The following is a 27,880-nucleotide window of genomic DNA, read 5'->3' as shown; positions in this document are numbered from 1 at the left end:
TCTCTCTCGAGCTGCTTTAGATGTAAAGTTAGCTTGTTTAATTGAGCTTTTTCTTGCTTCCTGAGGTGGGCTTGTATTGCTATAAACTTTCCTCTTAGAACGGCTTTTGCTGCATCCCATAGGTTTTGGAGTGTCGTATCTTTGTTGTCATTTGCCACTAGGTATTTTTTAATTTCCTCTTTGATTTCTTCAGTGATCCATTGGTTGTTTAGTAGCATGTTGCTTCGTCTCCATGTGTTTGTAGTTTTTGCAGTTTTTTTGTTGTTGTTGATTTCCAGTCGTATAGCATTGTGGTGGGAAAAGATGCTTGATATGATTTCAATTTTCTTAAAGTTACCGAGGTTGGATTTGTAGCCCAGGATATGATCAATCTTAGAGAATGTTCCATGTGCACTTGAGAAGAATGTGTATTCTGTTGCTTTTGGATGGAAGGTCCTATGAATATCTATTAAGTCCATCTGGTCTAATGCTTCATTCAGGGCCTGTGTTTCCTTATTGATTTCCTCTCTGGATGATCTGTCCATTTCTGTAGGTGGGGTGTTCAAGTCCCCCACTATGATTGTGTTATTGTCGATTTGTCCTTTCCAGGTTGTTAGCAGTTGTCTTATATATTGTGGTGAACCTATGTTGGGTGCATAGATATTTAAAATTGTTATATCATCTTCTTGAACTGATCCTTTGATCATTAGGTAGTGACCTTCTTTGTCCCTTAAAATATTCTTCATTGTAAGGTCTATTTTGTCTGATATGAGTATTGCTACTCCAGCCTTCTTTTGATTCATGTTTGCATGGAATATTTTCTTCCATCCTCTCGCTTTCAAATTGTGTGGGTCCCTAGAAGTGAAGTGGGTCTCTTGAAGACAGCATATATATGGGTCTTGTTTTTGTATCCATTCAGCCAGTCTCTGTCTTTTGGTTGGGGCGTTTAGTCCATTAACATTTGAGGTAATTATTGGTATGTATGTTCTTATTGCCATTTTATTAATTGCTTTGGATTTGTTTTTGTTGCTCTTTTTTCTTCCCTTCTTCTCTTGTTCTCTCCTCTTGTGGTTTGATGACGATCTTTAGTATTGTATTTGAGTTGATTTTTCTTATTTGTGTATCAATTGTAGAGTTTTGGTTTGCAGTTGCCCTGAAGTTTGATATAAGAGCCTATATGCATATGAGATTGTTTTAAGTTGTTGGTCTCTTAATTGCAAGTGCATCTCCAGTGTCCTGCATTTGTACCCACCTCTTCTCATGATTTCTGATTTTGGTGGCATAATTGTGCATGGATGATTTCATATCTTTACTGTATATATACCTTTACTGGTGAGCCTTGTCATTTGTGGTATTTTTGTTTCCTGCTGCTGTCTTTTCTTTTCTGCCTTTAGTATTTGTTGTAAGGCTGGTTTAGTGTTGCTGAGTTCTCTCAGCTTTTGCTTATCTGAGAAGGTTTTGATTTCTCCTTCAAATCTGAAGGAGAGCCTTGCTGGGTAAAGGAATCTTGGTTGGAGGGTTTTTCCTTTCCTCACATTAAGTATATCATGCCACTCCCTTCTGGTCTGCAGAGTTTCTGCTGAAAAATCTGCCAATAACCTTATTGGGGTTCCCTTGTATGTTATTTGTTTCTTTTCCATAGCTGCTCTCAATATTTTTTTTTTTTTGCCTTTAATTTTGGTCAGTTGGATTAACATGTGTCTCGGGTTGTTCCTCCTTGGGTTTATTTTATATGGTACTCGTTGTGCCTCCTGGATTTGAGTGAGTGGTTCCTTTCCCATATTAGGGAAATTTTTGGCTATTATCTCTTGGAATAGTTTTTCTGTCCCCTTCTCTCTCTCTTCTCCTTCTGGCACCCCTATAATACGGATGTTGCTGTGTTTAACATTGTCCCAGAGTTCTCTGAGACTCTCTTCATTTGTTTTCAATCTTTCTTCTCTTTTCTGTTCCGCATCCGTAATTTCCACTAATCTGTCCCCCACCTCAAGTATTTGTTCTTCTGCCTCCTGTATTCTGCTGTTAGCTGCTTCTAGTGAATTCTTTATTTCAGTTATTGTATTTAGCCCCTCTTCTTGTTTATGTTTTGCATCTTGTATCTCTTTGCTCTGTGTTTCCTATAAGTTATCCATGTTTGCCTCCAGTTTATTTCCAATGTCTTGCATCATCTTCAGCATCAACAGTCTGAAGTCTTTTTCCTGGAGGCTGAGAATCTCCTCATCACTTAGCTGTTTTTCTGGGATTTTTTCCTTTCTCCCTCATCTGTGTTATAGTTCTCTGTCTTTTCATTTTATAGGTTTTTGGTGTGGTGACCATTTTACAGATAATAGAGTTGCAGCCTCTCTTACTTCTGATGTCTGCCCACCTGTGGCTGAAGTCAGTATGGGGGCTTGGTGTAGGCTTCCTGATGGGAGGGGCTGATGCCTGCCCCCTGGTAGGAGGAGCCGATTGTAATCCCTCTGTTGGGTGGCACTTTGTCTCTGGATGGGTTTAGAGGTGGCTGTGTGCCTGGGGAGGTGTTTAGGTAGCCTGTTTACTGAGGGGCGGGGCTGTGATCCCACCTGGATTGTTGTTTGGCCTGGGGCTTCTCAGGGCTGATGGGTGGGGCCAGATTTTCCCAAAATGGCCACCTCTAGAGAAAGGCATGCTGCTGAGTATTCCAGAGAGCTTTGTTTGCAATTTCCTTCCCTCACATCAAGCCACATTAATCCCTGTTTTCCAAGGAGGTCCTCCAAGAACTGCAGTGAGCTTTGACCCAGATTCCTATGGAGCCTTTGCTTTGCCCTGGGATCCAGTGCATGTGAACATCTGTGTGCACCTTTCAGGAATGGGGTCTCCATTTCCCCCAGTCCCATGGAGCTCCTGAACACAAGCCCCACTGGCCTTCAATGCCAGATGCTCCAGGGGCTCTTTCTCCCAGTGCCAGATCCCCACACGTGAAGGTTTGATGTGGGCCTCAGAACTCTCACTCCTGTAGGTGAGTCCCTGTGGACCAGTTAGCTTCCAGTCTGTGTGGTTCTTTTTATCATGTAATCACTCCTCCTACCTCTTGATGTGGCCTCTTCTTTGTCTTCTGGAGTAGGGTATCTTTTTAAAGGTTTCTGTTCTATTTTGGTTTAAGATCGCTCAGCCTTTAGTTGTGAATTTTGTTGTTTTTACGAGAGAAGTTGAGCTCCAGTCCTTCTATTCTGCCATCTTAATCCTGTCCTCCTCAGCCATAAAAATTTTTAAAAGCCAGTATACACACACACACACACACACACACACTCCTCACACACTCATATTTTCTCTGTGTTTAAATTTGACTGCTAATGATAAAAGAGGTAGAGAATTCCTTCCTTCGTTTCTTGACTTTCATTGACCCTAACTCTGATTTTGATAAATATTCCTCCAAGCCCACAGCAGGTTTTTAAAATGTGATTTAAAAATGATCTGGGATTTCTGAAAAGGTCCCAGGATTATCGGTATTTTTAGTGCATAGAACTCATATTTCTAGTCACTCTTCTCTTGCCCACCTACGTGCAGGGTAGGTATATGAATAGCTACCCAAGATGGAGGTATCTACTGCCCAAGATGGTAGGATTTATAGCTGCTGTAGTGGCTATATTTATCCCAAACCCTCTTTTCTAGACCTTCTCCTCAGCCCAGAATCCATCCCTTTATTTAAAAAAAGACTACTGTTAGCCAAACAGATAGTATAAGAATCTCAATTATATAGTCGCTTATCATAAAATATGAGTATACTGTAAAAGGTAGGTCTGTCTCTGAGGGAGCAAGACACATTTTACATGTTTCAATCTTTATACTTTACCTATCTGGGCCTATTTCCTTATGTGTAAAATGAGAAGTCTGTACTAGACAATCATCCAGTTTAAAAAATATTAGATTATCCTGGGTTTCCCCTTGATATTTACATATCATAACTGACAAAATTTCTTCCAATTTTATACAAGACCTTACATGAGAATAGCTAATAGGCCACAGGTATCAGAGAAGAGAGAAAGAAATGCCTACTTGTTGTATTTATACGGAAAGAAGGGCTGGAGATTTGTAAAAGATGGAGACTATTGGCTAACAATGTCAAAGTTTTAAACAGATCAGATGGCTAAGCCTCTCTTTCAGAGAGGACCCTATGGGCAGATGGAATCATACTGTCATGATGGATTACTCTGTTTTTTTTAAGGGAACTCAAAAGAACTTCAGGCATCATTTTATTCTTCTTTAATCCCTCCAGTAATTTCACGTTGGCTGGGACTTGATAAGGTGCAAATTATTTGTAGATTTCAAAAAAAAAATTAGTGTCTTCTTGTCCCTTATACCTAAGGCTAACTACAATGAAGTCTTTTTTTATCACCAGGAAGACCAAGGCACAGAGAAACAAAAAATAAAATAAGGTCACAAAATAACATAATGGCAGATCTAAAAGGAACCTAAATCTCCAGACCAAAAAGCCAGATATTTTTTTTTTCTGGAAACACAAATGCTTTCTCTATTCCTACCACTTCCAACCCCTGGCCAAAACAAGGTTGTAGAAATTTAAGTTTCCACAGGTTACTGATATACAATTTTACCCCCTTTCAGGTAATGAAATAAAGAACAGCTGCCTTAGAGAAGTATTGCTTATTAGTAAAATTAATGTACCATAAAATATATACAGTAGCAATACACTTAAATATCACAAATTATCCAGTCTTGTCAGACATGACAAAAACAGTGTGTCATGGGACATATTAGTGCCATTGTCAACTTTACTCTGGGATGTTATTTCCCTAAGGATGTAAGTTTCTTCTCAGAAAAATCTGACCAAGCACCCAGGATTTATGGCTCTGAAGTAAAGGAAATCTTAAAGGGTTGAGAACAGAGGAAATATGCTTTGGCAAAAGATAAAGAGGAGTTGGAGGTGGGTATGGGAACTTGATAAGTTGTGAAGGAGAGAGGAAGGGAATACCCATTAGGTGCTAGGCTGGTTACAGTTACAGACGTTATCTTCATTTTGCACTTCTGGTCACCTTGTAAGGTTGTTTCTACTAGGTTTTCATTTTTTTTTTTTCAAAAGGGCAAACAGTATCATAGGTACTAATTTAGATACTAGCACAGATAATATCCTAGATATTAACTTAATGATTATCCATTTGGGGCCCTTTTTTTTTCTACAGAATTAGGACACTGAGCAGACAATCCTTTAGTCCTTTCCTATGACTTCAAATTTCAGCTCTAAATGAGACAACTTAAAGATATATATTTTCCCACATTTTAAAAATTTATACCTTTGGAGTTCCCATTGTGGCTCAATGGTTAAGGAATCCAACTAGGAACCATGAGGTTGCAGGTTCGATCCCTGGCCTCACTCAGTGGGTTAAGGATCCGGCATTGCTGCGAGATGTGGTGTAGGTTGCAGACGCTGCTTGGATCTGGCATTGCTGTGGCTCTGGCATAGGCCGGTGGTTACAGCTCCAATTAGACCCCTAGCCTGGGAACCTCCATATGCTGTGGGTGCGGCCCTAGAAAATAGACAAAAAGACAAAAAAAAATTTATACTTTCGCCACTTATAAAGATGATTTGGGAAAGGGATTATGATTTTTTTATAGCTATAATACAAACAGCTCTGGGTTTGCTTTAAGCTCTTCTCCACTGATCAGCATTTTAGGAGAATAAATTTTGTAGAGTTATTAAAATCTATTTTGAGCTAAAATTGATTAGTACTTTTAGAATAATGTACAACAAATTGCTTTGCTGATCATGGTAAATCATGCCATTTAACAGCATCAATATAACATGAGCATGGAGACAGGTATTTTGAAACAAGAAAATGCTCTGTCAAAGCAGAAAAGCAACCCCTCCCACTTGCCCTTCCCCTCAAATGGGCCTGAAGAGGGTTTATAGATCCTGTCCCAGCTATGCTCTTCCCTAAAGACCTTTAAGGTTCAGGTCTCAGAGTCTAGATGACCCACAACAGCATTCACGCTGGGGGCTCTCCTTGGCCTTTCCAGCTGGGAAAAAAATATAAAACAAGGCGAGAATCATGTTTCTGCCTATGGACCTGGACAACATAGCTTTTGGGACTGGAGTAGTGCTGATGTCTGGAATACTATTTTATTTATTTATTTATTTGCTTTTTAGGGCCTCACCCGGGGCATGTGGAGGTTCCCAGGCTAGGGGTCTAATCAGAGCTGTACCCGCTGGCCTACGCCACAGCCACAGCAACTCCAGATTCGAGCCATGTCTGCTACCTACGCCAAAGCTCACAGCAATGCTGGATCCTTAACCCACTGAGCTAGGCTAGGAATTGAACCCACATCCTCATGGTTCCTAGTCGGATTCGTTTCTGCTGTGCCACAACGGGAACTCCTGGAATACTATTTTAAATCAGTGCAACAAATTGACTAGGTACTACTATGGTCATGGTAGTGTACCAGAAACTGCAGTGGAAAAGACAGGTGACTTAGACTAGATCCATGTTCTCAAGGTGCTCAGAGTCTATGGGGGAAACTAAGCCATAGGCAAATTCTTATTAATGTACAATACACTTAAAGAGAGGCAAAAGGTTTCTGTAGGAGTTCAAAATGGAGAGAAATTATTCCACTTCTAGAGAGGAAGGAAATTAGTGAAAGCATCACTAGCAGCAGCAGCATTTGAGATGGACTTTGGAGGATGGTCTTTCAGGAGGTGGGAGGTATAGAGGAACGAAAGTCATTCCAGGGTAAAGGAACTTCATGAGGTGCTATGAGTCTCTCCCCACTGAAGTCTATCTTCTAAACAACTGCTATGGTATCATAGGCCTGACAATTTACCTTGCATATAAGACCCTTTTCAATCAATACTCAACTTCTCAAGTTTTATTCTCCTTTCAGTCTCTTCACCTCCCTCCCCCCATACTCTCAAATATTCTACCTCTCTCTGTTTCCTTAATAAGCCAGACCATTTTTTGTTTCCAGGTGTATTGCCCTTGATATTCTCTCTGCCTGGAATGCCTCCCCTGACTCTATCCCCTTCCCTTACTCCTTCCTTTCCTCCCCTTTCTAGCTCCTCTTTCACTTCCATCTTCTATTCCCTACTGAAAACTTCTCTGACACTTTCTTGATTCTTCTCATCCCAAACAACATTAGTCTCTTCCCTTCTCCATGTTCCCAAATAACTTTTATTTCCTCTGTTTATCACCTTATATAAACATTAATTCTTTATATCTGATATCCTCAAAAGACTAAGCACCACTCACTCCTACAGGGCTTAGCTCAAATAGTGCTAAAAACATGGTATGTACTCTGCAAAAGTTGACTAGATGATGATGTTAAATGGTAGAAAAAGATGAAGAATTAGGGGAACAGTAATGTTTGGCTAAAATACCAAGTATATGCAAAATGATATGGTTGAAAAGATAAGAACTATACTGTGGAGGCCACCCAAATCTTTTTTTTAATTAATCACTTTATTTTAATTTCATTTTATTTTACCTTTTTAGGGTCGCACCCTTGGCATATGGAAGTTCCCAGGCTAGGGGGCGAATCAGAGGTAGAGCTGCTGGCATACACCACAGCTAATGGCAAGACCAGATCCCCAACAAAGTGAGTGAGACCAGGGAGCGAACCTGCAACCTCATGGATACTAGTTGGATTCATTCCCACTGCACCACGATGGGAATTCTGCCCACCCAAATCTTTTTTGTTTTTTTAATTTCCCCAATCCAAATCAATTCAGGAAGACAATAAAAGGTTTTGAGGAGAGGAATGCTATAATTAGAATATTGGGACCAGTGAGAGTGGAAGAATCAGATGTAAGGTTAGGTTAGGAGACAAGGTTCAAGTGTCAGTGGTCAAGATTAGAATTAGGGAAAAGGAAATAGAAATGGAAAGAAGATTTGAGTAAAACTGCAGAGATGTGCTGTGTAGATTTGGAAAATGATTTAGATGTGGCAGGTGAGGGAGCAGGAGTCAGTCTATAGAGAGAAGAGAGAGGTGAAGAAGTTAATAGATGGTTGTAAAAGGAGCATTAGGGGTGGCTGGATTCCAAGTCAAAGTAGCTTCAGAAATACAAACATCAAAATCTTAAAGAGAATAAAGCAAGGTGAGTAATAAGCCTGATTGTCAGGTCCAACATGAAAAATAAAGCTGACAAGGGTCTTAGCTGTCGTACTGGAAAGAAGGCAACTGACCAGCAAGCTACTATAGATGGAGAATCGACAGGTTTGGTTAGAGACTTAAATAGATCAAGGAGATGGGACTAATGTAGTAAACAGGTCTATAGAAGGTTTCCAGGTTGGCCTAGCAGAGATCTACCTAGTCTAATTTTTCCCAGTGAGTTGATGAATGACAAAATTAGCATTAGTACAGAGAGCACAGTTTTACCCATAATTCTGCTTGGCTAATTTGATTTTCTAATATCTACCAGGATTTCAAGATACTAGGTTAGAAATATGGAGGCAGGGGGATGGGATTAAGATGGCAGAATAGAAGGACTGGAGCTCAACTTCTCTCGTAAAAACAACAAAATTCACAACTAAAGGCTGAGCGATCTTAAACCAAAATAGAACAGAAACCTTTAAAAAGATACCCTACTCCAGAAGACAAAGAAGAGGCCACATCAAGAGGTAGGAGGAGTGATTACATGATAAAAAGAACCACACAGACTGGAAGCTAACTGGTCCACAGGGACTCACCTACAGGAGTGAGAGTTCTGAGGCCCACATCAAACCTTCACGTGTGGGGATCTGGCACTGGGAGAAAGAGCCCCTGGAGCATCTGGCATTGAAGGCCAGTGGGGCTTGTGTTCAGGAGCTCCATGGGACTGGGGGAAATGGAGACCCCATTCCTGAAAGGTGCACACAGATGTTCACATGCACTGGATCCCAGGGCAAAGCAAAGGCTCCATAGGAATCTGGGTCAAAGCTCACTGCAGTTCTTGGAGGACCTCCTTGGAAAACAGGGATTAATGTGGCTTGATGTGAGGGAAGGAAATTGCAAACAAAGCTCTCTGGAATACTCAGCAGCATGCCTTTCTCTAGAGGTGGCCATTTTGGGAAAATCTGGCCCCACCCATCAGCCCTGAGAAGCCCCAGGCCAAACAACAATCCAGGTGGGATCACAGCCCCGCCCCTCAGTAAACAGGCTACCTAAACACCTCCCCAGGCACACAGCCACCTCTAAACCCATCCAGAGACAAAGTGCCACCCAACAGAGGGATTACAATCGGCTCCTCCTACCAGGGGGCAGGCATCAGCCCCTCCCATCAGGAAGCCTACACCAAGCCCCCATACTGACTTCAGCCACAGGTGGGCAGACATCAGAAGTAAGAGAGGCTGCAACTCTATTATCTGTAAAATGGTCACCACACCAAAAACCTATAAAATGAAAAGACAGAGAACTATAACACAGATGAGGGAGAAAGGAAAAAATCCCAGAAAAACAGCTAAGTGATGAGGAGATTCTCAGCCTCCAGGAAAAAGACTTCAGACTGTTGATGCTGAAGATGATGCAAGACATTGGAAATAAACTGGAGGCAAACATGGATAACTTATAGGAAACACAGAGCAAAGAGATACAAGATGCAAAACATAAACAAGAAGAGGGGCTAAATACAATAACTGAAATAAAGAATTCACTAGAAGCAGCTAACAGCAGAATACAGGAGGCAGAAGAACAAATACTTGAGGTGGGGGACAGATTAGTGGAAATTACGGATGCGGAACAGAAAAGAGAAGAAAGATTGAAAACAAATGAAGAGAGTCTCAGAGAACTCTGGGACAATGTTAAACACAGCAACATCCGTATTATAGGGGTGCCAGAAGGAGAAGAGAGAGAGAAGGGGACAGAAAAACTATTCCAAGAGATAATAGCCAAAAATTTCCCTAATATGGGAAAGGAACCACTCACTCAAATCCAGGAGGCACAACGAGTACCATATAAAATAAACCCAAGGAGGAACAACCCGAGACACATGTTAATCCAACTGACCAAAATTAAAGGCAAAAAAAAAAAAAATATTGAGAGCAGCTATGGAAAAGAAACAAATAACATACAAGGGAACCCCAATAAGGTTATTGGCAGATTTTTCAGCAGAAACTCTGCAGACCAGAAGGGAGTGGCATGATATACTTAATGTGAGGAAAGGAAAAACCCTCCAACCAAGATTCCTTTACCCAGCAAGGCTCTCCTTCAGATTTGAAGGAGAAATCAAAACCTTCTCAGATAAGCAAAAGCTGAGAGAACTCAGCAACACTAAACCAGCCTTACAACAAATACTAAAGGCAGAAAAGAAAAGACAGCAGCAGGAAACAAAAATACCACAAATGACAAGGCTCACCAGTAAAGGTATATATACAGTAAAGATATGAAATCATCCATGCACAATTATGCCACCAAAATCAGAAATCATGAGAAGAGGTGGGTACAAATGCAGGACACTGGAGATGCACTTGCAATTAAGAGACCAACAACTTAAAACAATCTCATATGCATATAGGCTCTTATATCAAACTTCAGGGTAACTGCAAACCAAAACTCTACAATTGATACACAAATAAGAAAAATCAACTCAAATACAATACTAAAGATCGTCATCAAACCACAAGAGGAGAGAACAAGAGAAGAAGGGAAGAAAAAAGAGCAACAAAAACAAATCCAAAGCAATTAATAAAATGGCAATAAGAACATACATACCAATAATTACCTCAAATGTTAATGGACTAAACGCCCCAACCAAAAGACAGAGACTGGCTGAATGGATACAAAAACAAGACCCATATATATGCTGTCTTCAAGAGACCCACTTCACTTCTAGGGACCCACACAATTTGAAAGCGAGAGGATGGAAGAAAATATTCCATGCAAACATGAATCAAAAGAAGGCTGGAGTAGCAATACTCATATCAGACAAAATAGACCTTACAATGAAGAATATTTTAAGGGACAAAGAAGGTCACTACCTAATGATCAAAGGATCAGTTCAAGAAGATGATATAACAATTTTAAATATCTATGCACCCAACATAGGTTCACCACAATATATAAGACAACTGCTAACAACCTGGAAAGGACAAATCGACAATAACACAATCATAGTGGGGGACTTGAACACCCCACCTACAGAAATGGACAGATCATCCAGAGAGGAAATCAATAAGGAAACACAGGCCCTGAATGAAGCATTAGACCAGATGGACTTAATAGATATTCATAGGACCTTCCATCCAAAAGCAACAGAATACACATTCTTCTCAAGTGCACATGGAACATTCTCTAAGATTGATCATATCCTGGGCTACAAATCCAACCTCGGTAACTTTAAGAAAATTGAAATCATATCAAGCATCTTTTCCCACCACAATGCTATACGACTGGAAATCAACAACAACAAAAAAACTGCAAAAACTACAAACACATGGAGACGAAGCAACATGCTACTAAACAACCAATGGATCACTGAAGAAATCAAAGAGGAAATTAAAAAATACCTAGTGGCAAATGACAACAAAGATACGACACTCCAAAACCTATGGGATGCAGCAAAAGCCGTTCTAAGAGGAAAGTTTATAGCAATACAAGCCCACCTCAGGAAGCAAGAAAAAGCTCAATTAAACAAGCTAACTTTACATCTAAAGCAGCTCGAGAGAGAAGAACAGACAAGAGCTAAAGTTAGTAGAAGGAACGAAATCATAAAGATCAGAGCAGAAATCAATGAAATAGAAACAAATAAAACCATAGAAAAGATCAATGAAACGAAAAGCTGGTTCTTTGAAAAGATCAACAAAATTGATAAACTCCTAGCCAGACTTATCAAGAAAACAAGAGAGAGGACTCAAATCAATAAAATTAGAAATGAAAAAGGAGAAGTAACACCAGACACCACAGCAATACAAAGGATCATAAGAGACTACTGTATGCAATTATATGCCAATAAAATGGAAAACCTAGACGAAATGGACAAACTCTTAGCAAAGTACAATCTTCCAGGGCTAAACCAAGATGAAATAGAAAAGATGAATGAACCCATCACAAGAACTGAAGTTGAAACTGTGATTAAAAAACTTCCAACAAACAAAAGTCCAGGACCAGATGGCTTCACAGGCGAATTCTATCAAACATTTAGAGAAAAGCTAACACCTCTCCTTCCGAAACTATTTCAAAGAATTGCAGAGGAAGGGATACTCCCAAACTCATTCTATGAGGCCACTGTCACCCTGGTACCAAAACCAGACAAAGACTCCACAAAAAAAGAAAACTACAGGCCAATTTCACTGATGAACATCGATGCAAAAATCCTCAACAAAATACTAGCAAACCACATCCAAGAATATCTTAAAAGGATTGTACATCATGATCAAGTGTGACTTATCCCAGGGGTGCAAGGGTTCTTCAATATCCACAAGTCCATCAGTGTGATACACCACATTAACAAACCAAAGAATAAAAACCATTTGATCCTCTCAGTAGATGCAGAAAAAGCCTTTGACAAAATCCAACACCCATTTCTGATCAAAACCCTTCAGAACGTGGGCATAGAGGGAACCTACCTCAACATCATGAAGGCCATATATGACAAACCCACAGCAAACATCATTCTCAATGGTGAAAAGCTGAAAGAATTCCCGCTGAGATCAGGAACAAGACAAGGATGTCCGCTCTCGCCACTACTCTTCAACATAGTTCTGGAAGTCCTAGCCACAGCAATCAGAGAAGTAAAAGAGATAAAAGGAATCCAAATGGGAAAGGAAGAGGTAAAACTATCACTATTTGCAGATGACATGATACTATACCTGGAGAGTCCTAAAGACTCTGCCAGAAAACTGTTAGAGCTCATCCATGAATTTGGCAAAGTCGCAGGATACAAAATCAATACACAGAAATCAACAGCGTTTCTATATACTAACAATGAAAGATCAGAAAGAGAAATTAGGGAAGCAATCCCGTTTACCATCACATCCAAAAGTATAAAATACCTAGGAGTAAACCTACGTAAAGAAACAAAAGACCTGTACTCTGAAAACTACAAGCCACTGATGAAAGAAATCAAAGATGACACAAATAGATGGAAAGATATACCATGCTCGTGGATTGGAAGAGTTAATATTATCAAAATGACTATACTACCCAAGGCAATCTACAGATTCAATGCAATCCCTATCAAATGACCAAGGACATTTTTCACAGAACTTGAACAAAATATTTTAAAGTTTGTTTGGAAGTACAAAAGACCCAGAATAGCCAAAGACATCCTGAAAAAGAAAAATGGAGCTGGAGGAATCAGGCTCCCTGACTTCGGACTATACTACAAAGCAACAGTCGTCAAAACTGCATGGTACTGGCACAAAGACAGAACTATAGATCAGTGGAACAGGATAGAAAGCCCAGATTTAACCCCATGCACCTACAGCCAACTAATCTACGATGAAGGAGGCAAGAATATACAACGGAGAAAAGACAGCCTCTTCAATAAGTGGTGCTGGGAAAACTGGACAGCCACATGGAAAAGAAGGAAATGAGAACACTCCCTAACACCATACACAAAAATAAACTCCAAATGGATTAAAGACCTAGATATAAGACCACACACTATCAAACTCTTAGAGGAAAACCTAGGCCAAACACTCTCTGACATAAACGACAGCAACATCTTCTCAGATCCACCTATCAGAGTATTGACAATAAAAAGAAAAATAAACAAATGGGACCTACTCAAACTTCAAAGTTTCTGCACAGCAAAGGAAACCCTAAACAGAACAAAAAGACAACCCACAGAATGGTAGAAATTTTTTGCAAGTGAAACAACTGACATGGGATTCATCTCCAAAATTTATAAACACCTTCTGCAGCTCCATACCAAAAAAACAAACAACCCCATCAAAAAATGGGCAGAAGGTCTAAACCGACAATTCTCCAAAGAAGACATACAGATGGCCAAGAAACACGTGAAAAGATGTTCAACATCACTCATTATTAGAGAAATACAAATCAAAACCACGATGAGTTACCACCTCACACCAGCCAGAATGGCCATCATCCAAAAGTCTACAAACAACAAGTGCTGGAGAGGGTGTGGAGAAAAAGGAACCCTCGTACACTGTTGGTGGGATTGTAAATTGGTGCAACCACTGTGGAAAGCAGTATGGAGACTCCTCAGAAGACTAAACATAGAACTCCCATTTGATCCAGCAATCCCACTCCTGGGCATCTATCCAGAGAAAACCACGACTCGCAAAGACACATGTACTCCACTGTTCATTGCAGCACCATTTACAATAGCCAAGACTTGGAAACAACCTAAATGTCCATTGACAGAGGAGTGGATCCAGAAGAAGTGGTACATGTACACAATGGAATATTACTCAGCCATCAAAAAGAACGAAATACCAGCATTTTTTGCAACATGGATGGACCTAGAAACTATCATGCTAAGTGAAGTCAGCCATACAGTGAGACACCAACATCAAATGCTTTCACTGACATGTGGAATCTGAGAAAAGGACAGACTGAACTTCTTTGCAGAACAGATGCTGACTCACAGACATTGAAAATCTTATGGTCTCTGGAGGAGACAGTTTGGGGGGTGGGGGGATGTGCTTGGGTTATTTGATGGAAATCCTGTGAAATCAGATTGTTATGATCATTATATAACTACAGATGTGATAAATTCCCTCGAGTAACAAAAATAATGTTAAAAATTAAAAATAAAATATTTTATGGCTGCACTCATGGTATATGGAAGTTCCTTGGCCAGGGATTGAATCCAAGCCCACAGCGGCAAACTGTGGCAACACAAGATCCTTTAAACCACTGCACCAGGCCAGAGATCAAGTCTGCACCTCTGCAGTGACCTTAGATACTGCAGTCAGATTCCTAACCCACTGTGCCATGGCAGGAACTCCTGAAATAGCTTTTTAAAAAAAGCTTAAGATCATCTCAAGCAGAAATGAGGGAAACAGAAATAAAGCCAATATCCACATGTACACACCCCTTATTTCAGGTTACTCTGGGCTCCACTTTGTGTCCTTCCTAATTGGATGCCCATGATTAGGTTAAATGTGTTACTATCTGGAAGAAAATGTAAGATTGCCTGCTTGCTTGAGTTTCAGTTTTGAATAGTATTGCAGCCTAGAGGGGATAGAAGGATCTAGAATGTATGAATGAAGTGTGAGTTTTCAAATTGACTTAGTAGGTATAAACTATGAAGTAAACAATAGTGGTAGTGAAACCAGTCTAGAAACAGGTAAATTCCAGTAAACCTTTTAAGACCTCTTTAGTTGAAATAACCTTAAAACAGAGAAAAAAATTAATGTCTGATCCTATATTTGAAATATTCAGGTTGGACAGCATTTGCACTTGGAATGAAACACTAAGAGGTTACATTCATGGATAACCAACAAGATAAGGCTGTTGTTGCCTCAGCCAATGGAGAAAATACTATGATTAACGGGGTCAAGGAGAATGGTAAGTAAATTTAATTATTGTGTGTCATATCTCTCCCAGTATTTCTTTGTTATTATTATAGATTTTCAGTATCCACAAAGTTGGGGCAAGTTAAGTTAGGATGCCTCTGAGATAAATGTTAATCATAATCCTAAACTTTTTTTTTCTTTACTTTTTAGGGCTACACTTGCAGCATATGGAAGTTTCTGGCCTAGGAGTCAAATCAGAGATGCAGCTGCCAGCCACACCACAGCCACAGCCACAGCAACGCAGGATCCAAGCCATGTGTGCAACCTACACCTTAGCTCACAGCAACACCGGATCCTTAATCCACTGAGAAAGGCCAGGGATCAAACTTGCGTTCTCATGGACCAGTCGGGTTTATTTTCGCTGAACCACAATGGGAACTCCACTCCTAAACTTTATTCCACCAAATCTCTAACTGGACTAGAAGGACCTCTAAGAGATATCTAATCCAACCCCTTTGCTCTCCCAAATCATCTCTATCAAATGGATACTTAAGTTCCTTCCAAATTCCTAGTGAATTAGAAATATGATTTGATGTGAAGTTTGGAATATCTAGATTCAGTAGGAGCTTCCAAAACAGAGGTGAGGTCTGAAGGATAGGACTGTGCCTCATGGTTCAAAATCATGAATATACTCATCTGAGCATTTTCCCATCCTGAAAGCTTTGACTTTCCAATTCATCAAGCAATCTAATCTTTTCCTCGTTTGTGAGAAGAGCTTTCTATGTGTCTGAAGAAAAAGCTGAATCTAAATAAATATTATTTTTCATTTGCATGAATGTTCAATATGAAATTGGGTTTATTCTTTAACTTTGTGGTTTCTAATTCTAAAGTTAGAGGAGCTGAAGCTTAGCTTTAATATATAAGACCAAGTACCAGAAACTGATCAAGGGAGAGGGTCTTGTCTAAGACCTTTAACTTTATTTCTGTCATTTCTTTCCCTTTTCTCTAGACTCAGAGGACCAGGATGTGGCAATGAAGTCATTTGCAGCACTAGAAGCTGCTGCACCAATCCAGCCTATACCTGTGGCTCAAAAAGATAACCTGATGTATCCCAGAGGTCTCCTGCCTCTGCCCTCTAAGAAGCCCTGTATGCAGAGCCCTCCCTCTCCTTTGGGCCTGATTGAAGCACCTGAGCATGCTGCTAATAGTGCTTCTGTGAATGCCATCTCCCTTACATCTGGTGTTGCAAAAGGCCTGAACACATGGTCACTGCCCAATGAGTGTGAGAAAGCTCCATTTGCCATAATGGAGCCTGCAGGCATGTCAGCTCTGAATGGGGACTGCCTCATGCAGCCAAGTCGGACTTGCTTGGGCTGCTTCATGGAATCCAAGGATGCAGTAGATCCTGAGCCAGGGATCAGTCTGAAAGTCAGTGATCTAAATAGGGATTATGAAACTTGTGCAGTCTCTGATATAGGGATTCAGTGTATTAATGCTGGAGAAAACATAAAATACGGAGAGCAGCTGCTCTCAGACCAGCTCCTAGGCTTCCCCCTGCACAAATCAAGGGCAGGAGATAGACGAGAAGCAGAGAAACCTGACATTGACTTGGAGGACCCAGCTCATAAGAGTTATTATGAGGCATTGCTGTTAGATAAGTGCAATACAGAAGAGGCTTTGCTGGCAAATTCTAATCAAGATTGGGGTTACTTTGAGACTTTCATTAGTGAGAGTAAGATTGAACTGCTTGATCTCTGTTCCAAGAATGAGCTGTCTGTCAACCTGTTCTCTGAAGAAGATGTGGATAACTATATGTTTGATGATGATGAATCAACACTGGGTAGTGATGTCTGCTCCCTGAAAATTCGATATGAGTCCTTCCAGGACAATGTTCGAGACAAGACCACCCTTTTGATGCAAGAAGATGCCCAATTCAACTTTTTTCCCAGTGTCTTTACTACCTGCCCCAAGCGGGAGTCTAAGAGTGGGGCCCTGAAGCAGAGCAGTGATCTTTCCCAGTTTAAGGTCCCTGATGTGAGCATTATCTGGGGGGAGGAAGATAAAAACTTGGACAAGAAGAAAGGTAAAGAAGAAGGCCAGGAAGACAAAGGTGTAGGGAAAAAAGATGGAAAGGATAATGGAGAAAAATCTGCCTTAAATAAACCATGCAGTGGCACTGAGGTAGGGCAATTTAAGAATCCAAAGCAGGGCCATCTTGCCAATTCCTTAGAGGCATCTGGAAATTTCAGTGATGACAGTTCCTTCATTGAGGTCTCTTATGATGCCATGGGGGAGATTAAGGACTGTAGCCGCTATATGGCTCGGGATACTAATTCTGGCAGCTCCTCCTCCCAGCAGAACTATGGGCTGCGAGCCAAGAGAAAAGTCAGGTATAGTGAAGATTATCTATATGATGTTGACTCACTAGAGGGTGAAAAAGTAAATGAGAGGAAGGAATGGCTGCCAGGTGGTTCTAAAGAGGAAGATGATGATGAATGGTGTCCCAAAAAGAGAAGAAAAGTAACCCGTAAGGAGCCCCCTGTTATTATCAAATATATCATCATCAATCGCTTTAAAGGTGAGAAGAACATGCTGGTGAAGTTGGGTCGGGTGGATGCCAGTGAGACAACAGTGAATTTGAGTGAGAATCAGCTCAACAAATATTCCAAGCTGGCCCCCTTGAAGGGCTTCTGGCAAAAGAAGAAGAAACAGAGAAATAGCAACACAGACTCCAACAAAACACCCTTATGCCAAAAGCAGAATTTTGAAGCAGGTAGCTTTGAGGTGTCATTCTTGCCACCTGCTCGCAAACGAAAATCTAAACTTGGCAACAGGCACAGGATTCAGAGAATATCATCCGTGGCAACTTCAGCAGGTGGTAAGCAGGTTTCATTCTGCAATGATGAGAGGCAAGCTAGTAGTCGTAAAGAAGATGGAGGCCTAAAAGGTACACTAAAGTCAGCATCTCTGGCTGCCCCCAGCTGTGCAAATGGATCACATTTAAATGACATCACAGGCCCTGAATCAGTGAAAGTCAAAGTCCAAGATGCACAGTTTAAGGGGACAGAGAGGAAAGTGCTCAACAAAATTAAATTTAAAAGTGAAGCCAGGTTAAAATCCAAGAAAATCAAAGCTGGGCAAGAAAGCAAGCCAGTTGTTCAAATGAGCCCTCTTTTGGAAGACCAATCCTCCAAGGCTAATTCAAAGAATGAAACTATTCCTGGGAACTCAAATGGTTCACATTTATCTGAATTTCATGAGACAAAGGTTACTAAGAATTCTACTTTCCTACCAACAACCTGCTCTTCTGAAATGCCTCTATCATCTGCTCATGTTGACAATAATATACCTGTTATCCCTGGAGGGTATCTACAGACATTGTTAGATGCTTCTGACTTGTCAAATAATACTGGTATCTCATACTTCACTCACCATTCTCCAGAGCAAAATGAAGGCAGCCTAACTCAAACAGAAAAATCATTTGTACCTCTCCAACCTGCCCAGGACTGTGTTCTTTCCTCACCCTCTGAGTCTGAGCTGCTGCAATCATCCCCAAATTTCAAAATGGAATCAAGCAACTATAGAAATGTGTGGCCCAACAAACCTACTTCTGGCTCCCAAGAATTTGTGGCTGAGGCCTCAAGGGATGTAACTCCAACCCAATCTGGTGAATTTGGAGTCTCCCAAGTAGTCTCCATAGAAAATAACCTTACAGCTACAACATACAATCCAATCTGCCTCAGTGGTGGTGGCAGTAGTTGCAACAAGATCCTATATGCCTCTGTGCAAGATGCCCAGCTCCCATCTGATGACTCGTATCAATTATGTCACTTTAATAATGGAGAGATCTGCTTTCCCTTTCAGCAAGTCCCAGTCAATATGGATGATAGTCGGCTCTTTAGCTTTGATTCGATGACCCCACTCTCTGTCAACTCAAACAATTATTGTTCCTTAAGCTTGAAGTCTTGTGAAAAGGATGGTGATGATGATATCACTGATGATTTCCTGGCCCACTGCAGCCCCAAGCTGGTGATCCAGCAGAGCATTGATGAGATAGCACCACTCAAAGAGTCCACTGACCTCCTGGATATCTCTAACTTCACTCCTGACAAATTCCGCCACTCCTCCCTCTCAGAGATGTCCCCACCTGACACCCCCAGTCTTTCCCCTCAAATTACCAGATGTGAGAGTATCAAAACACTAGGAACACTAAAGGGGTTCCAAGAGGGTATCCAAGGAACACTGGGCAATATGGAGAAAATCAAGTGGGACTGCAGTACCTTTTCACGGCAGGTCCAAGTAGATGATGGATTTACTTTAAATAGCCATCAGTTTCAGTTCCATATGTTCAATGATGAGGATTCTGTCAGCCTGCTCCAAAAAAACCCTTGCTTATCAACGTTTAATGATCCATCTGGTCAGGTGAGTACCAACAACAAGGTGTCAAAATCAAGAAAGAAAAGTTCACCCAGCAAGAGTGGGGCTGTGAACCAAGGCTGTTCTCAGAAAAACAACAGGAAAAAATCGCCCAAAGCCAACAACAAAGCGATTGAAAAACCACCTGGCAAAACCTCCCGCCAGGTCCCTAAGTCAACAAAGAAAGGGAAATACATGGCTGCAATCAATGGAGAGAAAATGCAAATTGGCACTGGTCGTGGAGGAGGCCAAATCAACAGCATATCTTCCACAGGGAAGACATTGGCCGAATGTATCCAACATGGTGGCCCTGTGGCCTCTATGAAGATGTCAAGTCAGAAGGGACTTTCTGGAGATTGGTCTTTGGGGAAGGAGAGTAGCCCAGGCTGGAGTGACATGAGCATCAATGCCAATACCAACAATCTTCTGGATGATGACCAGCGGGAATTTCAGGAGCCTTCTTATATCTTATCCAACATTGCCTCTGGTATGGCAGATGTGCAGAGATTCATGATGGCCTCCATAGAGCCCCTTTGGGAACCCATGGAGCACCATGGCGACCCCAGTGTATTCTACTCCTCTGAGTCCAATAGTCTAAAATTAAAAACCCTCAAAATATTGGCTGGGACACCACAGGAATCTAAGAAAAAGGTCAACAGTGGCTCTCCAGGAGCCACTAAGAATCACAGGTCCATCAAGGGTGTGAGTAAAAGCAATGGGAAAGCAACAGTAGGTGATCTTGGTCGTGCAAACATGCCTGGTTATAATGAGGACTCTCGCTCTGCCTTCTTTGACAAAAAATATAATAACTTGAGCACTTTAGGCAATAACGGACCGACACACAAAAAATTATATCGTCACAAAACCAGCTCCAAGACCTTGAGAGATGAGAAGTGTAAGGGAAAGCGCATGGAGAGAGAACAGGTCCACAAGGATGAGTCTGGGACAGCTTCTTTTGAAAAACTGAGGTAATACTGCACCAAAATGGCTGAGATGATGCACCCTTAGCTTTCCTACTACTTGCTAAGTCCACAGTCCCTAATTTTTTCCCTCTTGAAAGCAAAAGTTTGCATGAAAGAAACTGTCCCATTTCCTTCTTTTTAAAATTAAAATGAAAAAAGTGCATTAAAATCCCTATACCTTTAAGCTACCCAAAAGATTGGGCAATTTTGCTGTGGCTTGACTAGGGATAAATTCTAACAAGGCTACTTTTTCTGCTATTCAACATTAGTTTTTACTTACTGAAAAAAAAAATAGAACTAAAATATGAGTGATTTTGGGAAGCAAAGGGCTTTGCAGTAAAGAAAAATTTTGAACAACAGAGTTTAAAAGTTATATAGACAAAAGGCCAAGATCATTTAAGCAAAAAGAGCATAATTTGGAAAACAAAATCTCATCATAGGGCAATTAGGAGTGCTTTCTAGTGCCCCCTGCTATTTGTATCTTTCTCTGCATCATACGGCATCTACTATGATGTAAACAAATTTAGATTGTATGATCCCTTTGTGGGACATACACTAAAGCTAACTAAGATGGCATAAATTGTTTGGTTTTTCTGCAGGGATTCCGACTACAATCTCCTAAAAGCAGAAACAGCATTTTGGGTTTTACCTGTGTTCGAAGAAGAGACTCGCATTTTCCAGAAAGACATTTGATGTTTGTGTTTTATTTCTTTCAAAATATGCCTTGTGGTATGTATGTTGACCTGTAAGTGCTTAAAGAAAAGAATTTTTAAATGTGGGAATAAGTCTTTGGAAGCAAACTTTAATCCAATGTTCTATGTAAAAGACTTTAAAAGTCATACAGTTGTACAAGTAGTTTATGCACTATTTACCCAAGGGGAAAAAAAGGAAAACATTGTGCCAAACTACAAACAAGTGACTGTATTGTATATATTTTTACTTCTATATCAACATTTGGTTGTGAGTATATGGGGAGCTTGCCCCCATTAATTTACTAGAAACATTCCAGTGATTCTTGCTATTAACCACTCCCACTTATGTGGATAGCACCTGTAGATCACAGTGGAAAAATATGTTGTGTTACACAATTTACCAAAACTTAAAGGATACTGTTGGAAATGTGCCAAATTTCCTTACCTCATCTCACAGATTCACCCCACAGCTTAAAGCTCATTAATGGATTTTTAAAATATACACATACACACATATATAAGCATACATACATTATTTTAAAATTTTAAATTCTACTGTCCTGTGTGAAAACATGAACCATTAATCAAGGCACAATAAAGGTTTGTTTGTTCCATTGCCTAAAGGTTAAAATGTTGGAAAAGTCTGGAAGTTACAACAGCTAAGTCCATCAGGGACACAAGTATATGCATTTACAGAAACTTTTACAAGGAAACAAAACAGCTGCTTTAAAGTTTGTTTTCTAAAAGCAAAATCTGTAGCTGAAAATTATTTAAAGTGCAAAGTTATATTGCTGATACTTTATATCTCAGTTTTATATATTTTATAATAGTCTGGGATAAATTATAAAATAGCTATAAAATCAACACTAAGATAAATGAACTACATAGATTGCTTTTATTTAAGTAGTTTCCTAAATGTTTTATTCCAGTTTTGTCAAAAGTGCACTCATATCATGACTTTAGTGTTCTTTAAGTGTTTAATCTTGCAATGCCAATGTCATTTAAAGAAAATGTTAAGGCATCTCAGTTTGACTCCTATGAATTGCACACGTATATCCAATAAGCTGAACAATTAGTGCTAATGACTAATCGGGGCCATATATACTTAGTCTGAGGATGACAAGTATTTTATGCCACACACTAAACTTAAATCTCAATCTTTATACAAATTTTTGAAATCACAATTTTTTTCAGCCCTTTCCTTTTTTAAAAAATTCCACAGCTTCAACATCCCTCACTATTAGCTTTTTCTTCCCCTTTGTTCACCACTTGACTTCTAACATTTGATCTATTTTCCTTGCACAGTTGAAGGCCTGTGTGTCTGATGACTGATGCATTATGGCACAGATGAGATAATGGATGTAAAAGCGCTTTGTAGATCGTAAAGTGCTATACAGATATAGGGGATTAATATTATTAATGTTGTTGGTTGTTGTTGTTGTTACTCTTTCTATTCTTACTAATATTGTTACTAACCTATAACTTGTGAATATATAGGCTGTGGGTGGGAGGGTGGAGAATAAGTGGGTGGGGGCAAGGGGGATTTTAAAAAAAAGGGATGTTTCAAAAGGAAAAAATTAAGCAAAATATGAACCTACCTAGTCATTGCCACCTAAATATATTCACAAACAGAGAAGCAACATTTGAAAGTAGAGATAAATGGAAGGAAGCCTGTCACATATACACACTTCCCAGTCCATGATTCCTTTTACTAGCCTCCTCTACTACTTACAGCTAGGTAGTAAAATGAACAAGCCTGTTCTTGATGGTGTGATTGTGTATGTCTGTGGGGATGAGTGGGTGAAGAGCATTTTGTGAGGCTGCTTCAGGCCTATTCTTAGGCTTTGACACTCTGTGTGTGGTGAGTCCTAGAAAATTACTTAATGGAAAGGCACCAGATGCAACATGTCTCCTGCTCTACAACAGCCATCCAAAAGGGGAAATAATCAAACTGGAACATTTTTTTCTATTTCTAAACTCTGCTAGCTAGCTGATTTTACTAAATGCTATGGCTGGTTCCTAGGAACTGGTCTTTGTTTTGGTTTGGTTTTTGTTTGTTCTGTTTTGCAGCTGAATTTAGTTCGGAATCACCAACTCTGCCTGTATTGTGATCCCTAAGACTCCAGACCTCAAAGTCACCTGTTGGCTTGCAGGAATGGAGTGCTCTCTAAGTAATCAAAATGTGGCAAATAAGGAAGAAATAAAGAAAGTGTTCCATGAGAACGATGTGTTTTATAAAAATAAATATGAGATCAGTTGTCCCAGTTTCTCTATCAGTTCAGCTTTGGAGAATAAGGTGAGGTGGGGTAGAAGGACAGCCTGGAACTTTTATAAACACTTTCCTTGTCAAACTTGCTATCATGAGTCCATTGGAATGCATACTCTTTCAGTTGCTCCTATGGAGCCCATTAGGGGCCAATTCTAGGGCATGGTTCATCCCTTTCTCCGAAGAGAATTGCCATTTTAAAGTACCTTTTTCCTTGGCCTACAGTGCATTGTATGTTTGTAAGATATAAATTAGTGAACTTGTAACCCAATCATTTTGCACTAAAACATTAACAAGAAACTGAGTTTGAGAAATGAGCCACAGGATAGGCAGAATAGGTAATTTACTTAATTGTACTTAATATCCTTCTCAGTACATTATGTTCTAAGTTCTTCAGTTTTTAGGGCTTTGTTGATCCTGTCTCTGCTCTCACAATTCTTTTTCTTCCTATCACAACATAGTAGGCCTGACTTTTTGGAGATCCCTATTCAACCAGCTGCCTTAGTGGAATGAGGAATCAGTGATATCAAAGTAGTGTTTTTACCCCAACACTGATATCTCAAGTCAGCTATATGGAATTTTCCTTGGTCTGAAATTCTTGCTTGCCACTCCCTTCTAACCTCTTCTTTCTCTGAAAAGCTGCTTCCTATTAATTCCTGCCCAGTAGAATCCAGTTTAATCTTTATTTTCCTGGGAACAGTATCCTCCCTTATTTTCCTTACTTAATCTCAGTCCTTGATCTTAGAATTTTTCTTCTTTTATAATCTTACATTCCACTTCCCCAAAGTGTTAGACTACAAGAACCTTAGCCAGGCTACTTCCTTCCAGAAGTTCAGAGAGAAACCTTCTCACTCTTAATTACCTTTAAGTACCTTGGTCACTTTCAAATCTGATTTTAAGCACACAAATACACATGCACACACACATGCAGAATTATATCACGAGACTAAGAAAAGTTGGAAACTCTTTTTCCTTGAAAAATTATAAGAATATATCTGATCCTTTTCTGCCCTGGTTAGGTGTTGGACTATGTAGAGTAGGATGCTGAAACAATGGCCTTGACCAAGGTTCTTCAAGACTTTGGGGGATATGTTTGGTCTGTGATAACTGGCTTGAACCAGTGGCCTCTTCAGTGTCTCATATACCAGCTTCCTCACATGCTGCTTCCTCCCAGCTTCCTCTTGTGACTTGTTACTCTGTGTAATTATGTTAAAGCCTTACCTTTTCCTAAATGTTTTCAAACCTCCAGCACTACCTTGGCCATCACTTCTTTAGCCATCTCCCTGAAGTCCTTGGTGCTAGGTGGGCTTCTGTGACAACTTTCACCTTCTCTGACCTTTTTCCTTGCTGGAAATCATCTGTATGTGTGCAGCGGGGAGGAGGCTAGGGAGGGGGGATAAGTGTGTATGAAAGAGAGAGAAGCATAAAGGATGCTTCACAAGCTATAAACAACTCTGGCTAGCATCCTTTGTCCTGTTATTTGAAGTTCTGCAGTCCTAGTAAATTTCCATTTTTAGTAAGTTCTAATTAGCATTTACTGCCTAAAGGAGAAAAACCATATCCAAGGACCTCTTAACCAAGGCTCTTACCAAACTGAACCCGTCTGATGCAGAGCAACCACATCTTAATTTACAGATGCTCTCAGAACAGTTTTAAGAATTGAAGAGAGCTAAGTTTCTACGCTGAAGAAGAGAATGCAGCACTAGCTAATCCAAACTAGGGCTAGAACCAGAACTAGAAGTGTTTGTTTTCTCCTGTATTTTTTGAGAAATTATCTAATTAAGGAGTTTTTATTTTCATTGAGATTTTTTTAAAGTGACTGGCCATCACTACAGGAATATGTCCTTTTTATAAAATAAAACTATTATGAAATTCATTTTCTCATCATAAAATTCACTAAGCCCATCATATATTTGGAAGATTTTGTACCAAAATAAGGTATCTTTAGTAACAAATAAGGATCTTGTCAACACAGTGTAGGCCAGGCTTTTTTTTTTTTTTTTTTTAAGGTTTCTCAAGGACCCAAATAAGAAAGAAAAAATTTCAGCTGGGGTATTTAATTTAGGAAACACTGTCATCAGCTTGAGGGTCCTCAGCCAGCATGGGATTATTTTGATGGCAGTACTCAGGCTACCCTTTAAGGCACATTTTTTACTCAGAGCATTACACAGTAGCTACAGTCATGAAGCAGAGCTCCCATTCCAGCTACATAATACTTGAGATGTACTCTTGGTTTCAGAATCATAACTAAGAGGTAAAACATTGGAGAAGGACAGTGTAAAAGAGAGAGGCTTAGTACAAAGTTTAAGAAGGTGTGAATGAGGCTTTTAAAATTGTTATCTGAGTAAACAGATGCTAAAGAAACACTCATCAACATGAGATGGAAAGGATATCTGTCCATCTAACAGGCTCAGCTGTTTCTGAGTCTTAGAAAGTTATCCCCTTCAAAAGAAGAATTTAAATCTTTCTGCCTCTTTAAGAGATGCCTGGTTTTACAGCACAAAAGAAAAGGCTTAGAATGAAAACTAAAAAAGGCCTTTTGTTTTTTACTCCCAGTGAGGAGGGTAGAAAGCTTAAGATGCTCTACTGGGATACCTGTAGCACTGACTAGAGTTTGCTGCCTACAGTGTTTTGAATGTACTAGTCCTTAATTTAATTTCTATAAAACTGAATGCACCTCTTTAGTAAGTTACTGATTTATGGTGCTAAATAAAATGATTATCCCCATTTTTTTCTCCTCTCTGAAGCTCCCTAAGCATTTAAGAAAATTTAAAATAAAAGTGTTAGAGGCCCTTTTTATGAATGTAGCCTAAGTTTCTGTTCGACATATGACACTGCAACTTTAAAATTTTAGAAAATTATTTGCCTTTTTCTTTCAGAGTTAAGCTTTATAAATAATCTGTAGAGTCAATTGAAGTATAAAGCTTAAGGATCACTCTTAAGACGCCTACAAAATCTTGTATATTTTTAAGTGTGCCAATTTGTAACATATTTTGTAAGTGTATATTTTTCTTAGAGAAGTGCTGTGAAGTGTCTGTATGTGAGAATTTTCCTTTTTCTGCACCACCAGGTGCTAATAAAAGGATATTTACTTCAAAGTTTCTGGTTTTAGAAACCACAAATACAAAGATAAAATACACTTTTGTTGGGAATTTTGTAACACAAAACATGTTGTGAAAGAGTGTAGTGATCTTGTGCAAAAGAAAATGAACATTTGTGAGCTTCTTGCTGTTTTATAGATTTTCTTGTAAATTATTCTTGTAACACCTCTGGTTTTGTTGTTCTTGTTGCAAAGGTTTTAAATATTTGTGATTGAATGTATGGTGAAACTGTCATGATGTTACCTAGCTGAGTTTTGTTATTGTTTATGGAATAAATAAAAAAGAAAAGTTTAAAATACCGCTTTAGAATCATATGTAACAGAAAACAGCCATTTCTAATTAAATTCTATGTCCCAAATAAAAAATTCTTCATTGTCTAGAGCAGTGTTTCTCAAACTATCTGTGGTGAGGGACCATTTTTTTTCCTCCATTCAATCACAGACTAAAAAAAAAAATTACAGACTAATATTATTATAAAACACATTAAGAATAAATTTTTTGAAAATGAAATGAAGATATGCAAAATAAAAGCTCTAATGTATTCAACATGTAAAGTTACATTTCAAAACAAACGTAACATAGGAAAATAGAAAAGAATTGCAGGAGTTCCCGTCGTGGCTCAGTGGTTAACGAATCCGAATAGGAACCGTGAGGTTGCAGGTTCAATCCCTGGCCTTGCACAGTGGGTTAAGGAGCCGGCGCTGCCATGAGCTGTGGTGTAGGTCTCAGATGCAGCTTGGATCCCGCATTGCTGTGGCTCTGGCATAGGCTGGTGGCTACAGCTCCGATTGGACCCCTAGCCTGGGAACCTCCATATGCCACGGGAAGTGGCCCTAGAAAAGGCAAAAAGACAAAAAAAAAAAAAGAATTGCAAAAACTTGGTACCCTCTTTGAGACAAGTCCACGGACCAATGTCAGATTGCCATAAAAGGTTCTAACCATGCTTTGAGTAACACTTTGAGTAGGAATTACCAAGATCCCAGTAGCATTACCATCATCTGGGATCTTGCTAGGAATGTTGAATTCTAGGACCTACACCAATTCTACTGCATCAGAATCTGCATTTTAACAAGATTCCCAGGTGATTTGTGGGCATGTT

General features: G+C 39.7%; 2 protein-coding genes across 4 annotated transcripts in view; both read left to right on the top strand.

Moving 5' to 3' along the window:
- The window catches only part of NEXMIF (neurite extension and migration factor), a 152,495-nt gene extending 125,337 nt beyond the window's left edge, over positions 1-27,158 (top strand). For 2 of the 3 annotated variants that reach the window (XM_085008448.1, XM_003484131.5), the window contains 3 exons: positions 15,271-15,396; positions 16,354-20,728; positions 21,322-27,158. In XM_085008448.1, the coding sequence (XP_084864574.1) occupies positions 15,318-15,396; positions 16,354-20,728; positions 21,322-21,415 (4,548 nt within the window). In that variant the 5' untranslated portion in view covers positions 15,271-15,317 and the 3' untranslated portion in view covers positions 21,416-27,158. Of the gene's footprint in view, positions 1-15,270; positions 15,397-16,353; positions 20,826-21,321 lie in introns of those variants that run through there. The other variant, XM_085008449.1, reaches the window with a different exon arrangement.
- The window catches only part of RLIM (ring finger protein, LIM domain interacting), a 194,702-nt gene that overhangs the window by 92,842 nt on the left and 73,980 nt on the right, over positions 1-27,880 (top strand). The gene's annotated exons all lie outside the window — the stretch shown is intronic.

The sequence above is a fragment of the Sus scrofa genome, chromosome X (genome assembly GCF_054392235.1).
Source record: "Sus scrofa isolate SSC_HxYL_T2T_F1_AM1 chromosome X, Sscrofa_HxYL_maternal_Yorkshire_Landrace_v2.0, whole genome shotgun sequence".
In the NCBI taxonomy this organism is placed as follows: domain Eukaryota; kingdom Metazoa; phylum Chordata; class Mammalia; order Artiodactyla; family Suidae; genus Sus; species Sus scrofa.
Note: the sequence above shows the minus strand (reverse complement) of the source record. Positions and strands in the feature narration are given on the sequence as shown.